Source organism: Mustelus asterias, chromosome 20 (assembly GCF_964213995.1).
Source record: "Mustelus asterias chromosome 20, sMusAst1.hap1.1, whole genome shotgun sequence".
Classification (NCBI taxonomy): domain Eukaryota; kingdom Metazoa; phylum Chordata; class Chondrichthyes; order Carcharhiniformes; family Triakidae; genus Mustelus; species Mustelus asterias.
This window is the reverse complement of record NC_135820.1, coordinates 67,723,134-67,737,548: the sequence shown is the minus strand read 5'-3', so window position 1 is coordinate 67,737,548 and position 14,415 is coordinate 67,723,134. Positions and strand designations below refer to the sequence as shown.

At 42.5% G+C, this 14,415-nt stretch overlaps 1 protein-coding gene across 25 annotated transcripts in view; it reads left to right on the top strand.

Moving 5' to 3' along the window:
• zmynd8 (zinc finger, MYND-type containing 8) overlaps positions 1 to 14,415 on the top strand; it is a 96,639-nt gene that overhangs the window by 46,090 nt on the left and 36,134 nt on the right. For 13 of the 25 annotated variants that reach the window (XM_078236770.1, XM_078236759.1, XM_078236764.1 and 10 more), the window contains 5 exons: positions 837 to 929; positions 5,776 to 5,863; positions 11,105 to 11,160; positions 11,811 to 11,888; positions 13,967 to 14,082. In XM_078236770.1, coding sequence (XP_078092896.1) covers positions 837 to 929; positions 5,776 to 5,863; positions 11,105 to 11,160; positions 11,811 to 11,888; positions 13,967 to 14,082 — 431 coding nt within the window. Of the gene's footprint in view, positions 1 to 836; positions 930 to 5,775; positions 5,864 to 11,089; positions 11,161 to 11,810; positions 11,889 to 13,966; positions 14,083 to 14,415 lie in introns of all 25 variants that reach the window. The other 12 variants (XM_078236756.1, XM_078236752.1, XM_078236767.1 and 9 more) reach the window with 2 other exon arrangements.

The window sequence follows — 14,415 nt, the reverse complement described above, 5'->3', positions numbered from 1 at the left end:
GCCTCTTTTCATGCTTTGTTTAATAGCTCCATCTCCAGCTGTCGAACGTGGCAGGAGCTCTGTTGCAGAGCTAAAAACAGTGTGAAATGTCTCTCAGCTTCTTCCTCGCACACAAAGCTGCAAATGGAAACTGAGAGAAATGCCACGTTTTCAGAGATCAATGATATCTTGGGGTGATTTTGGTTTCCCTTTTCACATGTTTATCTGCCAGTTTTTTTTTTGCTGGACCCTTTTCTGTGCCTTTGATCAAGAGAATTGGTACATGGCCAGTTCCAAGCCTCCTGTCAGTGGCTTTTTCAGTTGGTCTCCTATGGAGTCACCATGGCTCATCCAGCCGAGATTATCTACTGCAATTTTATTTGTATTTCTTGTCTTACTCCTGTCTTGCTGCGAATGGGAGATGCTGCATTAATTGTATGGCGTCACTCATTGCATGTGGCTTGGGGAACGTAAAGCTGTATATAAATATCCCTGCTCCATGATACTCGGCACTGTGCGCTAATACTGCCTCCGTCATCTTACCCTCTATATGATGGAACTATCAACTCTTGTTAGGGCAATTATTTATTGTTACTCCGATCCATTTAGAACATTGCACCACTTGGGCAGCAAACTGTGCTAAATGTAGTAATTTGTGGGATTTGTCATGCCATGACTCATCATTTGCCTTAATTGTGGAGCAGTTATGTTGCAGTTTTTATGAGGAAATGAAACCAAACTCTTGTTTTGAAAGGAAACTGAAACTTATCTATTTTTAAATATTTTATCTGAGCATGTATTTTGTCACTGACCATTTCCCTGATTGCTTCTTAAAATTCTGTGCTGCCTTTTAACAGACTGAGCCCTTCCAGAAACCAGTTTCATTGGAACAACATCCTGATTATGCCGAATATATCTTTCATCCAATGGACATTTGCACACTTGAAAAGGTAAGTCTGGAGTGTGAGACTTTTTTGGTTTGTGTTGCTACTGGACAGTAGCTCTCTTGTCGGTGTTCTGTTCATCTTCGGTTGTTAGAATCATAGAATCCCTACAGTGCAGAAGGAGGTCATTCGGCCCATTGAGTCTGCACCGACAACAATCCCACCCAGGCCCTATCCCTGTAACCCTACGCATTTACCCTGCTAGTCCCTCTGACACTATGGGGCAACTTAGCATGGCCAACCCACCTAACCCGCACATCTTTGGAGTGTGGAAGGAAGCCGCAGCAACCGGAGGAAACCCACGCAGACACGGGGAGAACGTGTAAACTCGACACAAACAGTCACCCGAAGCTGGAATTGAACCCGGGTCCCCGGCGCTGTGAGGCAGCAGTGCTAACCACTGTGCCATTGTGCTGCCAGATTCTTCGTCTGTTTTGTTTATTCCTCCTATTTGTCTAATTGTCCCACTGCCCCCTCCCTCTTTCCCCCCACCCCGATTTTAATTTTTATGTTCATGCAGGTTTTATCTAAAACCGCACCCTTGCTTCAAAATTCTGTACATTTGTATATTTTATTTTTAACAGTTTACTTTGCTTCTATCCGGTGCCATCCAGTGGCAGGGTTTGAATATGACAATAATGTACATTCATAAACATGGTAGCATTTCTTCCTCAATTATCTGTCAAGGCCAGGTGTCCTAATGTTATGGTGCTTTTTTTCAGCCTTTACTGATTTTTAATTTTCATGTGAAAGTTGAAACATTTTGATTCTCTGCACCTGTTTTAGTTGCACTTTTTTTTAGCCGCTTTTGGTGAAATCTTTTTTGGCTGACTTGTGGCTTCAGCTCCACTTTCCTACCTGCTCCCCATATCCATTGAACTCCTGAGAGACCAAAAGTCTGTCTATCCCAGCATTCAACATATTCAACATTGGAGCATCCACAATCCTGAGAACTCCAAAGATTCACAATCCTCTGCAATTTCTCCTCACCTCAGTCCTAAATGATTGTTCCCTTATCCTGAGACTGTGCTCCTGTGTTTTAGGTTTCCTAGACAGTGGAGCAACCTCTGTGCCTACCCAGGAAAGCCTCTTTGAAGCCTTGTATGTTTCCATGAAATCACCTCTGATTCTTCTAAACTGCAGACAATACAGGCCCAAAGTATTCAACTTGCCGTCATAGAATGACTCTCTTACTCCAGGGACCAGGCTAGTGAGTCTTTGTTCTACTGCTTTCAATCCAATAGCATCCTTTCCTTGAATATGGAGACCAAAACTGCACACACACCTTCAGGTGTGGTCTCACCCTGCCCAGTCCTTTATTCTTGTACTCCAATCGCCTTGTACTAAAGAGTAATGTGCCATTTACCTTCCTAATTGCTTATTGTACTTGCAGTCCCATGTTAAAGCAAAGTTTATTTATTAGTCACAAGAAGGCTTCCAATAATGCTGCAATGAAAGTACTGTGAAAATCCCCTAGTCGCCACACTCCGGCACCTGTTCGGGTGAATTTGGCATGGTTGATTCACCTAACCTGCACATCTTTGGACTGTGGGAGGAAACCGGAGCACCTGGAGGAAACCCACGCAGACATGGGGAGAACGTGCAAACTCCGCACAGATTTCCAAGCTGGGAATTGAACCCGGGTCCCTGGTGCTGTGAGGCAGCAGAGCTAACTACTGTGCCACCATGCCACCCCAATCACTGTGCCACACCCAAGTCTCTCTGAACATCAACATCTGCAAGGTCCACATCTTTTTTTTAAAAAATCGGCTTTTTTATTATATATTTTATAGAGCTAGGTGCTGTATATATGTAAGTCCTTTTTTTTGACTAGGTTATTTTACCCCAAATTTTGAACTCCCCACAAGTGAAACATCTTCTCTATGATCAGTGTATTAAGTTCCTTCATGATTTTAAAGACCTCCTTGGCCTTCTCTTCTATTGACAAGAGCCCCAGGCAGTTTAATCTTCCTTCAATTTGGTCTGTTGTAGTTGCTGCTGCCAATGTGGCCGTCTCTACATTGGGGAGGCTAAACGCAGACTGGGTGATCACTTTACGGAACGCCTTCGCTCCGTCCGCAAGCATGACCCCCAACCTTCTTGTTGCTTACCATTTTAATTCGTTATCATGCTCTCCTGCCCACATGTCCATCATTGGCCTGCTGCAGTGCTCCAGCGAAGCCCAGTGCAAGCTGGAGGAGCAGCATCTCATCTACCAGTTGGGCACGTTCAGCCCTCGGGACTCAACATTAAATTTGGCAGCTCTGGATTGTGACCCGTCTCCACCTTTAAAAAAAATATCCTATGTATTGTCTTAATGCAACACCATCCGCAACCCACACTACAACACCAGGTCGCGTGTCTTTTGTTCTTAAAAGTGGCGACATTTTGTTGCAATCTTTCACAGCTACACTTTAACATCTAAAACATTGCTCCTTTCTTTAATTCTGACGAAGAGTCAAAAGGACTCAAAACGTTAACTCTGCTTTCTCCCCTTACAGATGCTGCCAGACTTGCTGAGTTTTTCCAACATTCTCTTCTTGTTTCCGATTTCAGCATCTGCAGAATTTTGCTTATTTTAATTTTTCCTGATGGTTATAATCTCTTTTCTGACATCATCCTTGTAAGTCTTTTCTGCACCTTCCTCAATATGTCTAAATCCTTTTGGTAATATGAAGAACTGGAATGTATGCAGTACTGTATTTTAAGTATGTCTGACCAAAGTTTAAACATTTAAAGGAAACTTCTCACTTCTATCCATCCAGAAATTTACTCCATTACTTAGTTTTATTTCTGTACCTACATTACTACCCCGAGATCATTTTGCTCCTCTATCCCACATGTAAAGAAGCATGGAAGTTCTGCTGACTGCATAACCAAATTTTCCCTGAACATCTATATCTTGTCCAGTGGGCACTGAAACATCCCTGACGATTAAAATAAAATTACACTAAAAATGAATGGAGGCTGCTTTTAGTTTGATTAAAGTTCTCCAATATTGCTCATCAATCGAAGGTCACTTCACTGACTTCTCTCAAATTTGATTTTCTTCTTTACCTAGCATGTTAATTCTGTATTAATTGTAGTTAGGCAGTGGGCAGTGTAATGACTTCGATCAGGCCATTGAGGTTGGCCTACTGGAGTATGGACTCCCTGATTTAAGGATCCAATTGATTCAATTGGTTCTATTATTAGGGGGGGCTTCTTCACGCAGAGAGTGGTGGGAGTGTGGAATGAGCTACCGGATAAAGTGGTAAATGCGGGGTCACTTTTAACATTTAAGAAAAACTTGGACGGGTTCATGGATGAGAGGGGTGTGGAGGGATATGGTCCAAGTGCAGGTCAGTGGAACTAGGCAAAAAATGGTTCGGCACAGATAAGAAGGGCCAAAGGGCCTGTTTCTGAGCTGTAATTTTCTATGGTTCTATGATGGGCCAATCAGGGAGTCTTTGCTTTGTACTTAACTGGGAGTGTCAGTTCCTCTGACACCCCCGGAGGTAGACTGCTAACTGCTAGCACTCTGTGCACTGCTGTTGGAGTTTGTAAATAAAGGAATTTTGGTGAAGGGTCTTCTGCCTTTGCAGACTTATTTCAGGCAGCAACTGGGGATTTACACAAACCCTATAAGTAGATACAGTCTAAAACTATGGTGATTGGGGTTAGGAAGTGCATGTTTACAAATTGTAACTCCATAAATAAGTGTAAAATCAGTCCATGAAAATATATATAATCGTGTGTGTAAAGGTTGGCTCGAGTTGTATCCTTCAACTGGCTTTCTGGGGTAGAACCACGCATGTTGGAATATTTGCATCCCGTCTCCATCAAGCAAACTACTTTTCGAGAGACAAACCATTGAATTTAACAAGGTTTCAAGTTAAATTGGGTTTTGGTTTGTGTGAATGAAGCTCATTTGTAACCATTTATGTAATTGTGACATTTATAAAATATTTACTAATTTATTAGTTGCGAGTGATGATAGCTGTTATTGCCCTTTGAAGAATTTGGAATGCAGAATCTTGAGACAAATTGCTTCATTTTTTTTTGACACAGGCTGGATTGCCTCACTTTCCGATATGAAAATCTGGGTAACTATCCAAATCTGTGCTCTTAGCTGGTAAAATCCCCCAGCTAATTTGAAGTATGTTCTTGTTGATCAACTGCTCGATCAATCTGTCAACATCAGCTATATTAGAAGAGACCATAGAAATGCTACAGCACATAGAGGCCAAATCATAGAATCCCTATAGTGCAGAAGGAGGCCATTCAACTCATTGAGCCTGCACCGACCACAATCCCACCCAGGCCTTATTCTCGTTCTTATCAAAGATGGTTTATATTGTATGAACTCTCCAAGGTGGTGGTCATATGATACAAAACGACACATATGCCTCTGAGTTGCAAGGTACCAGATTCAAGTCCCACTCCAGGGCTTGAGCACAAAATTCTAGGCTGATGCTCCAGTGCAGTACTGACCGAGTATCAGAGATACCATTTTTCAGATGAGATGTTAAACCAAGGCCCCATCTGCCTTCTTGGGTGGATGTAAAAGGTCCCACAGCATTATTTTAAAGAAGAGCAGGAGAGCTATCTTCATTGCCCTGGCCAATATTTGTCCCTCAATCAACATCACAAAAACAGATTACCTGGTCATTATCATCATGCTGGTTATGGGAGTTTGCTGTGGACATATTGGCTGTCACATTCCTATATTACAACAGTGACTTCACTTCAAAAGTACTTCATTGCCTGTAAATTGCTTTGGGATGGCTGATGTTTGTGAACAGTGCTATATAAATGCAAGTTTTTCCTCCATTTTTTTTGCCACTAGTGAGTATTGCTGTTTTTTTTTCAGAATGTCAAGAAGAAGATGTACGGTTGCACTGAGGCTTTCCTTGCTGATGTCAAGTGGATATTGCACAACTGCATCATATATAACGGTGGTAAATATTTTAATGTGCTACTAGGAAACATGCTCCCCTCTAACATTTTAAGCAATGTGTACTGCTAAAAGCTACTCTAGTCTTCAGTTCTTCATGGGCACTTGTAGTAAAAGGACACCCTGGTTTTATATGATTGGTGGTATAATTCATAATTATAAGTTTGAAAAAACTATAGTAATGTTGAGAAGTTCAGCATCATAAAGTGAACATAAGTTTACAGTTGCATATACTCAAAGATTTGACCCTTTTGCCTTTTGGCATTTGCATAAACTGAACTAAAGATGACCACAAAATAAGGTGCAGAAAATCACTTTGTTAAAAATGGCTGAATATATGTGATTTTTATATGTGAAGCGAACACCACATCTGGAACTTTCCTGCCCTCCATTGTTCTTGTGCCACCTTTCTAATAAAACTCTGGTAGTTGTAGCTATACATGTTGTGTATAATTTCCTCTAATATTGTGGAGTTTTCATCCCAGATATTACCTCAATTTGAACTACTGTTGTGGATTTGTATAAAAACTTTACCTTATAGACCCCTAAATGTACACCATCGAAAGTGCGTTTCTGAGCTTGGTTATTGGTTTATTAAACAACATCCTCCTATGATACTGTATTGTATGTAGCTTATCCACTCCAGTCTCCATGAGGTATGAAATATGTCCAAACCAAAGGAGTGAGTTCTGCTGATGTGACCATAGGAGAAATTATGCTCAAAATATTAATTCATTGACTGCTACAGACTATTTTCTCCTTATTTGGTGTTGGGAAACCTCTGGGTTCTTCTCTGAATGAGTGAGAGAGAAAGGACAGTGAAGATTATGCTATTCAGCATTGGAAGGCATTGCAGTTAAGCCCAACCTTGTCCCTGCTCACTGTCCACACGTGGCTATTGTCTAGCAGGGAAAACTGAAGTGTGATCGGGAATGGAACACTTGCTGTTTCTTTTTCTCTCCATTAGCCTCTATTGACAAGTGAAAATGAAGACACTAGAAATCATAGAAACCCTACAGTGCAGAAAGAGGCCATTTGGCCCATCGAGTCTGCACCGACCACAATCCCACCCAGACCCTACCCTCATATCCCTATTTACCCGCTAATCCTTCTAACCTACACATCTCAGGACACTAAGGGGCAATTTTAGCATGGCCAATCAACCTAACCCGCACATCTTTGGACTGTGGGAGGAAACCGGAACATCCGGAGGAAACCCACGCAGACACGAGGAGAATGTGCAGACTCCGCACAGACAGTGACCCAAGTCGGGAATCGAACCCAGGTCCCTGGAGCTGTGAAGCAGCAGTGCTAACCACTGTGCTACCGTGCCGCCCCTAGTTTTATAGTGCCTGACTAGTGCTCTAGTTGAGATCTGCTACCTTGGTACAAACTAAAGGTTAAGTCTGGAATGTTTTGGGCATGCTACACATCTAAAACATTTACCCACTGAACTAGTAAAGAGCTGCATCACCCCAGGGTGGCACAGTGGTTAGCACAGCTGCCTCACAGCGCCAGGGGCCCCGTTCGATTCCCGGTGTGGGTCACCGTCTGTGCGGAATCTACACGTTCTCTCCATGTCTGCGTGAGTTTCATTTGGGTGCTCCGGTTTCCTCCCACAGTCCCAAAGTCATGCTGGTTACGTGCAATGGCCATGCTAAATTTTCCCTCCATGTACCTGAACAGGTGCCGGAGTGGCGACTAGAGGATTTTCGCAGTGACTTCATTACAGGGCAGCACGGTGGCACAGTGGTGAGCACCGCTGCCTCACAGCTCCAGGACCTGGATTCAATTCCGGCCTTGGTTCACTGTCTGTGTGGAATTTCCACATTCTCCCCATGCCTGCATGGGTTTCCTCCGGGTGCTCTGGTTTCCTCCCACAGTCCAAAGATGTGCAGGTTAGATTGATTGGCCATGCTAAATTGCCCCTTACTGTCAGGAGGACTAGCAGGATAAATACGTGGGGTTACGAGGATAGGGCCTGGGTGGGATTATTGTCAGTGCAGGCTCAATGGGCCGAACGGCCTCCTTCTGCACTGTAGAGATTCTATGGTCACAGAAACTGCAAATGGACTGTGAGAGATACCAGCAAGTGTATACTTTACTGTTATGAATACAGTTCTTTGACTGAAGGGGAACTATGTTGGTTTAAAATGTGGGTCACTTTGTTAGATAACAGATGTACAGTCAACCTATTTTTCTTCCGATCCATGTTTCCCTTCCATGCCAAGTTGACTCCTTGCCAGATACTTCTGATATTTTGCCAAGCTAATCATGTTTGAACTTTGGTTCCTAAGCTCACAGATACAAGTCTTCAGCCAATTGGGTTAGCTTCATGTGACATTAACTCTGGACGTAACAAAAGAAACAGACCTGACAGTATACCAATTGTGGTGCTGAAGACCTGTCCTCCAGAACTAGCAGGACTTATAGATGATCTATCTCAGTACACCTACAGTACTGGTGTCTGCCTAACAGTACGACAAATTGTTCAGGTATGTCCTGTCTGCTCAAGCAGGACAAATCCGTCATAACCAGTTACTTCCCCATCAGCTTACTCCCAATTATTAACAAAGTGATGGAAGAAGTCATTAACAATGCTATCAATTGGCAATTTTTCACCAGCAGTGTGCTCAGTGCCCAGGTTGTGTTCTGCCAGAACCACTCTGCTCTAACCCTTAATACAAACTTGGTCCAACCAGGGACACAGCTGTATTCCAGAGTCATTGCCCTTGACAGCTAAGTGGCTTTTGACGAGTCTGGTACCATGGGGGCCAAAGAAATCTGAAGTCAATGACAATAGGGAGAGGGGGGTAACTCTCCAGTGGCTGTTGTCTCATCTGGCACAAAGAGAGCAGGCTGTGGTTATGAAAGCCTTGATGTGGAGATGCCTGCATTGGACTGGGATAAACACACTAAGAAGTCTCACAACGCCAGGTTAAAGTCCAACAAGTTTATTTGGTAGCACAAGCCACTAGCTTTCGGAGTGCTGCCCCTTCATCAGGTAAGTGAATCAGGTCAGCAATTACCTGATGAAGGGGCAGCGTTCTGAAAGCTAGTGGCTTGTGCTACCAAATAAACCTGTTGGACTTTAACCTGGTGTTGTGAGACTTCTTACTGTAGTTATGAAAGCCTTTCAGCTCAAATCACTGTTCTGGATGTTTCTCAGGGCAACACCCTAGGCCCAACTATTTTCAGCTTCATTAATAATCCGTCCTCCGTCATAACATCAGGTTGCTGATGAAAGCAGTGTTCAGCTCCACTTTGCTTCATTATCTGAAGAACTAGTCTATGTCCGTGAGCAGCAAGACTTGGCTGATAGGTGGCAAGTAATGTGTGCATCACAGACAACGGACATTTTCAATGACAGAATCCATAGGCGGGCCTCCCATGACATTCAATACCATAGCCACCACTAAGTCTCCAAAGGTCAATGTGCTGGAGTTCACTGTTGACCAGAAACTGAACTGGACCAATGATATTAATGCTATCACTAGCTATTCTGTGGCAAGTGGCTCACCTTCCAACTTCTGAAAGACTCTGTACAGCTAAGAAGAAACTATGAATGCAAGTTCTCCTTTGCCTGTAAGTGAGGAGTGTGATGGAATGCTCCTGCTGCTCCAATAACTCTTGAAGCTGGTCACTACCCAAGATAAATCAACCTGCTTGATTGAGCCCCTCCATCAATGAATTTCCTCCACTGGCGAAGTGTATTACTTACAGGATCTACTGCAGCAGCTCACCTATGCTTCTTAGCAGCACCTCCATGACTTCCACCACATAGAAGAAATAGGGCAGCAATAGCACGAGAGCACTATCTTTTCCAAGTCCTTCTCCAATCCACCCATCATGCTAACTTGGGCATATATTTTCCCATTTCTTCACTGATGCAGAGTCAAACTCTTCGAGCTCCCTACCTACCAGTTTTGTGGGAACACCTTCAACACATGGACAACAGCAGTTCAAGAAGGCAGTTCACCACCACCTTCTCAAAGGCAATGAGGGATGGGCCATAAATACTGCTCTTGTCAGCAAAGGTTGAATAAAGAATAATTAATTGCAAGAGGCAAAATATGCTTTATCTGATCCTGTCCTCACCAATTCCCCCACATGCACTTTCCAATAAGGGTTAAGAATTAATGGTTAATGACTGAGTGGATGTAAACTCTTTTCTTCTTTTTGCACAGGAATGTTCAGTTTAATTCAGTGTTGCCCTGAGAAACTAACAATGTAGATTGGGGATCAAATTAAGGAACTTTGTGCCCTATATATCTCAACTATTTGAAAGATAAACTCACCTAAGCTGATGAACTATATTTTTCTCCTTTAATTCCTTGGGGGCGGCATGGTGGCACAGTGGTTAGCACTGCTGCCTCACAGCGCCAGGGACCTGGGTTTGATTCCTGGCTCGGGTTTGCACGTTCTCCCTATGCGTGGGTTTCCTCCGGGTGCTCTGGTTTCCTCCCGCAATCCAAAAAATGTGCTGGTTAGGTGAATTGGCCAAGCTAAATTCTCCCTCAGTGTACCTGAACAGGTGCCGGAGTGTGGCAACTAGGGCATTTTCACAGTAACTTCATTACAGTGTAAGTAAGCCTACTTGTGACTAATAAATAAACTACTTTACTTGAAAGTGGCAGTTCAATAAAACTGCTGCCCTGGTGTAATCATATGGACACTGATATCTTAAGGGTGTCAATAAAGTCAGGAGTTTTTGATGAATCTGCTATGTTTTCCATGTTTGCTTCTAGCTGTACTTTTATGGAAGCAATGTAAATTAGTCGTGTGCATTTCTAATCTATGACGCATGTAATTTTGAAAATGTAATTTGTCTTTTTATGGTACTCTTACCACTGAGTCTGAGGAATGATGGAAAAACTTCAACACCATAATGCAGCCCAGAAGAAGGAAAACATTTGGAGACCTCCTTACTGATCCTTGAAAAAGTGCCACGGGATATTTTTTGTTTACTCAAACGGGTAGAAAAGTCGTTGATCTCATCTAAAAGTTGGCATTCCTGACAATGTAGCACCCTGTCAATCCTGCACTGAAGTGTCCATATAGATTGGACTCGAGGCCAGGCCTTGAGATGTGACCTTCTGATTCAGAGACAAGTGTGCTGCCACTTAGCCAAGTAAACTAGTAGAAATGTGCAATACACTGTTGTTAGATTAACATTGTTATTGGATGAAATGTTAGCAATCCAGTGTTCTGTTTTTAAAGTCAATAATAGGTTTTTGTATTACAGCCAATCACAAACTAACGGCAACAGCAAAGGTGATCATTAAAATCTGCGAACATGAAGTAAGTATGAACAAGACGGCTGTATAGCCTTAACACAGCTTCTGCCTCAGTATTGTAATAAAAACAGTGCAGAAGGATGTGTTACTCTGTATTAAAGCATACTGTATTAAACATGAAATCAAAATAAGTGGGCAGCATGGTAGCACAGTGGTCAGCACTGCTGCCTCACAGTGTTGGATTTGATTCCCGGGTGGGTGACTGTCTGTGTGCAGTCTGCACATTCTTCCCGTGTCTGCGTGGGTTTCCTCCGGGTGCTCTGGTTTCCTCCCACAGTCCGAAAGACGTGCTGGTTAGGTGCATTGGCCATGCTAAATTCTCCCTCAGTGTACCCGAACAGGCGCCGGAGTGTGGTGACTGGAGGATTTTCACAGTAACTTCATTGCAGTGTTAATACAAGCCTACTTGTGACACTAATAAATAAACTTAAGCTAGGCATATCGTTCAGGTCTTTTAAGCATCTGAAAGAGAAAGGTTAGACTAACCTTTTTTTATTAGATTCTTATCAAGAATCTAGTTCTCTTCTCTCTCTTTCAGACACTGCTCATTTTCTGTCTTTCAGATTTTTCGCATTTATGTGTCTATTGTACCTTTGGTTATATTAAAGTCAGTAATTCCAACATATTATGCTTTTCTTTTTAAAAAAAAAATAGATGAATGAGATTGAAGTTTGTCCAGAATGTTACTTGGCAGCATGCCAGAAAAGAGACAACTGGTTCTGTGAGCCTTGTGTAAGTTGAAGTTTCCTGATAAACTGTAAATAACAAACTCCACGAAGTGTTCATGGTAGCAGAATGCTGATAACTTGAGCTTTAGCTTAATTCTCTGTTTTTGTTTTCTAAGTTCTTAAGAATCTTGACTGTCAGTTAAGTACTAGTTATTTTTAGGACCCTGAAATATTCAGCTATATCTTAGTCATCAGGCATGTGTGTTTGAAAATGCAGCCAAGTGCACTTTGGCTTTCGGCATTAAAAGAAAAGAAAGCCAGTTCCACAACCGAGTCAACAACTTGCCAGCAGCTGAACATGCCTGCCAGCTGACTTCAGAAGTTGCACTTAAAACCGGTTTGATCTCCAATTGGCCTGTGGATTTTCTGAAGAACAGTCTTAATTGATTCAGAAAGGTAGAACAGTTACGCCTGTCAGCTTTTCAACAGAACGCATTATGTGAAGTTCACATATCCCACACAATAACACATTGATCTGGATTTTGTAGTTATAATAGTGGAATTGTCGGCATTTGCCATCATTACAATTGAGAAACTGGCAGCCATTTCCGGCACCCGCATGTGTTGTTAAATGTGGAAATTTGAAAGTATGTGTCAGTGATTCTTTGCTTTTCATTGGAGTGTGACCTTGAAGATGGAAATCCATAAAAATCTTTTGAATTTATCCGAACTGTCAGTTTTTAATCTCACTGTGCACAGCCTGATTAAAGTTATGCCTTGTTGAGATGTGTAATTGGGCTTCTAATGGCATACTAAGCAACAATTATTGCTGAAAATCCACTCTATTTATAAACAAAAAACTAATTTTATATTTGTGGAATGTCAAATTTCTCTATTTAAGGTTTTTAATTTAACATTTGGGAAGTTTCCTTGATATTTTGGTCCTACCGTAATCCTATTTGTATGTCCTGATGTTTATGTTGCTTTCTGTAAAATGGTGGGAGCGGGTTTCACAGCAAGGGACAGGGACTGTCTTTCAACAACTCGCCCCAACATCCTGATGGCATTGAGTGCCATTTGAGCAAGAGACCTCATCCTTGTGACCCCCCCCCCCCCCCCCCCCGCGCACCATCCCCAGGCGGCATTGAGCAAATAAGCCAGGGTTTGGTTGTCATGCTCCCTGCTTTGTGAGCCCTCCAGCCATTTGTTGGGTTAATGCCAGCGGCATCAGGGTAAGGCCCTGATATGGACATTAATTGGCCACTTAAGGGCCTCAACTGTTGGCAGGGTGGGAAGGCCTCCATGGGTCCACCAAACTTCTCACAGGTAAGGGCACAGATTCTGCCCTATATAACCATTATCCTTTTTTTGCTAGCGTTCCAATTTCTAACTTTGTTCAAGGCTTGTGAATTTCCTACTTTCTATTCCCCGCCTTCCATGAAGACTGTGCCTATCATTTATCTTCTTCAAATCTCCATCTTCAGCAAATTTAGTCATTTGTCTTTTGTCTAGTGGGATAGGCAAAGGGTGATTGCTTCTTGAAGTGCTGCTGCACTGTGAAATTGTGATATACTGCCACCTTGTGTTCAAAATATATAGTGTCTATTTCAAAAAAGTACAATATTGAGTTTTGCAGTTGACCTTTATCAGTATTCCAATAATATTTTCAAAGCAAAAGCTGGCTGTGCTTAATTTCCAATCCCCTTCCTCCCACCCCACTTTTGAGACCAATCACTTTGTTGCGGTAATTTAGATTGAATACAACAGGGCCACATACTTCAGTTCCCTCTCACCATGAAGTATAGCAACTCTGAATTCAAGACGAGAGCCAGTAAATTGTTCCCAGTTCTCAGTAAATATACTGGGTGTGTTGATTGAATTGCTTCTCAAAGTACTATCCATGCTCGAAGATGGGCAATGATGGTGCACAGGCACTTTGTGATGCTGCTGTATTCCGTTGACAAGTTATGTAATGATTGCTGTTCTTAATCTGTTTCCGTTGGGATTGTTTGCATTGAAAATGAGCAACACTCCTGTTCTAATTTCTGTTCAGCACTGCGGAGATCTTCAAATGATTTTTCTGTTCTTGTGTGGCAAGATTTATAGATCCATCCTGTTGCTTGTTCCTTTTTTTATATACAGAGTAACCCACACCCACTTGTCTGGGCTAAGCTTAAAGGCTTTCCCTTTTGGCCTGCAAAAGCTCTGCGGGACAAGGATGGACAAGTTGATGCACGTTTCTTTGGGCAGCATGACAGGTGAGAATTAATCTTTAATTGTGATAATTTGTTTTTTTTGTTTAAACAAGATTCCTATGTACCATGTTTGCCTTCATCGGATGGGGCATCAAGTACAAAAGTTGGGAAATTATGTTACAGTTGTATAAAACGTTGGTTAGGCCACATTTGGAATACTGTGTCCAATTCTGGTCACCACACTACCAGAAGGACATGGAGGCTTTGGAGAGAGTACAGAAAAGGTTTACCAGGATGTTGCCTGGTATGGAGGGTATAAGCTATGAAAAGAGATTGAATAAACTGGGATTGTTCTTCCTGGAAAGATGGAGGCTGAGGGGGCGACCTGATAGAAGT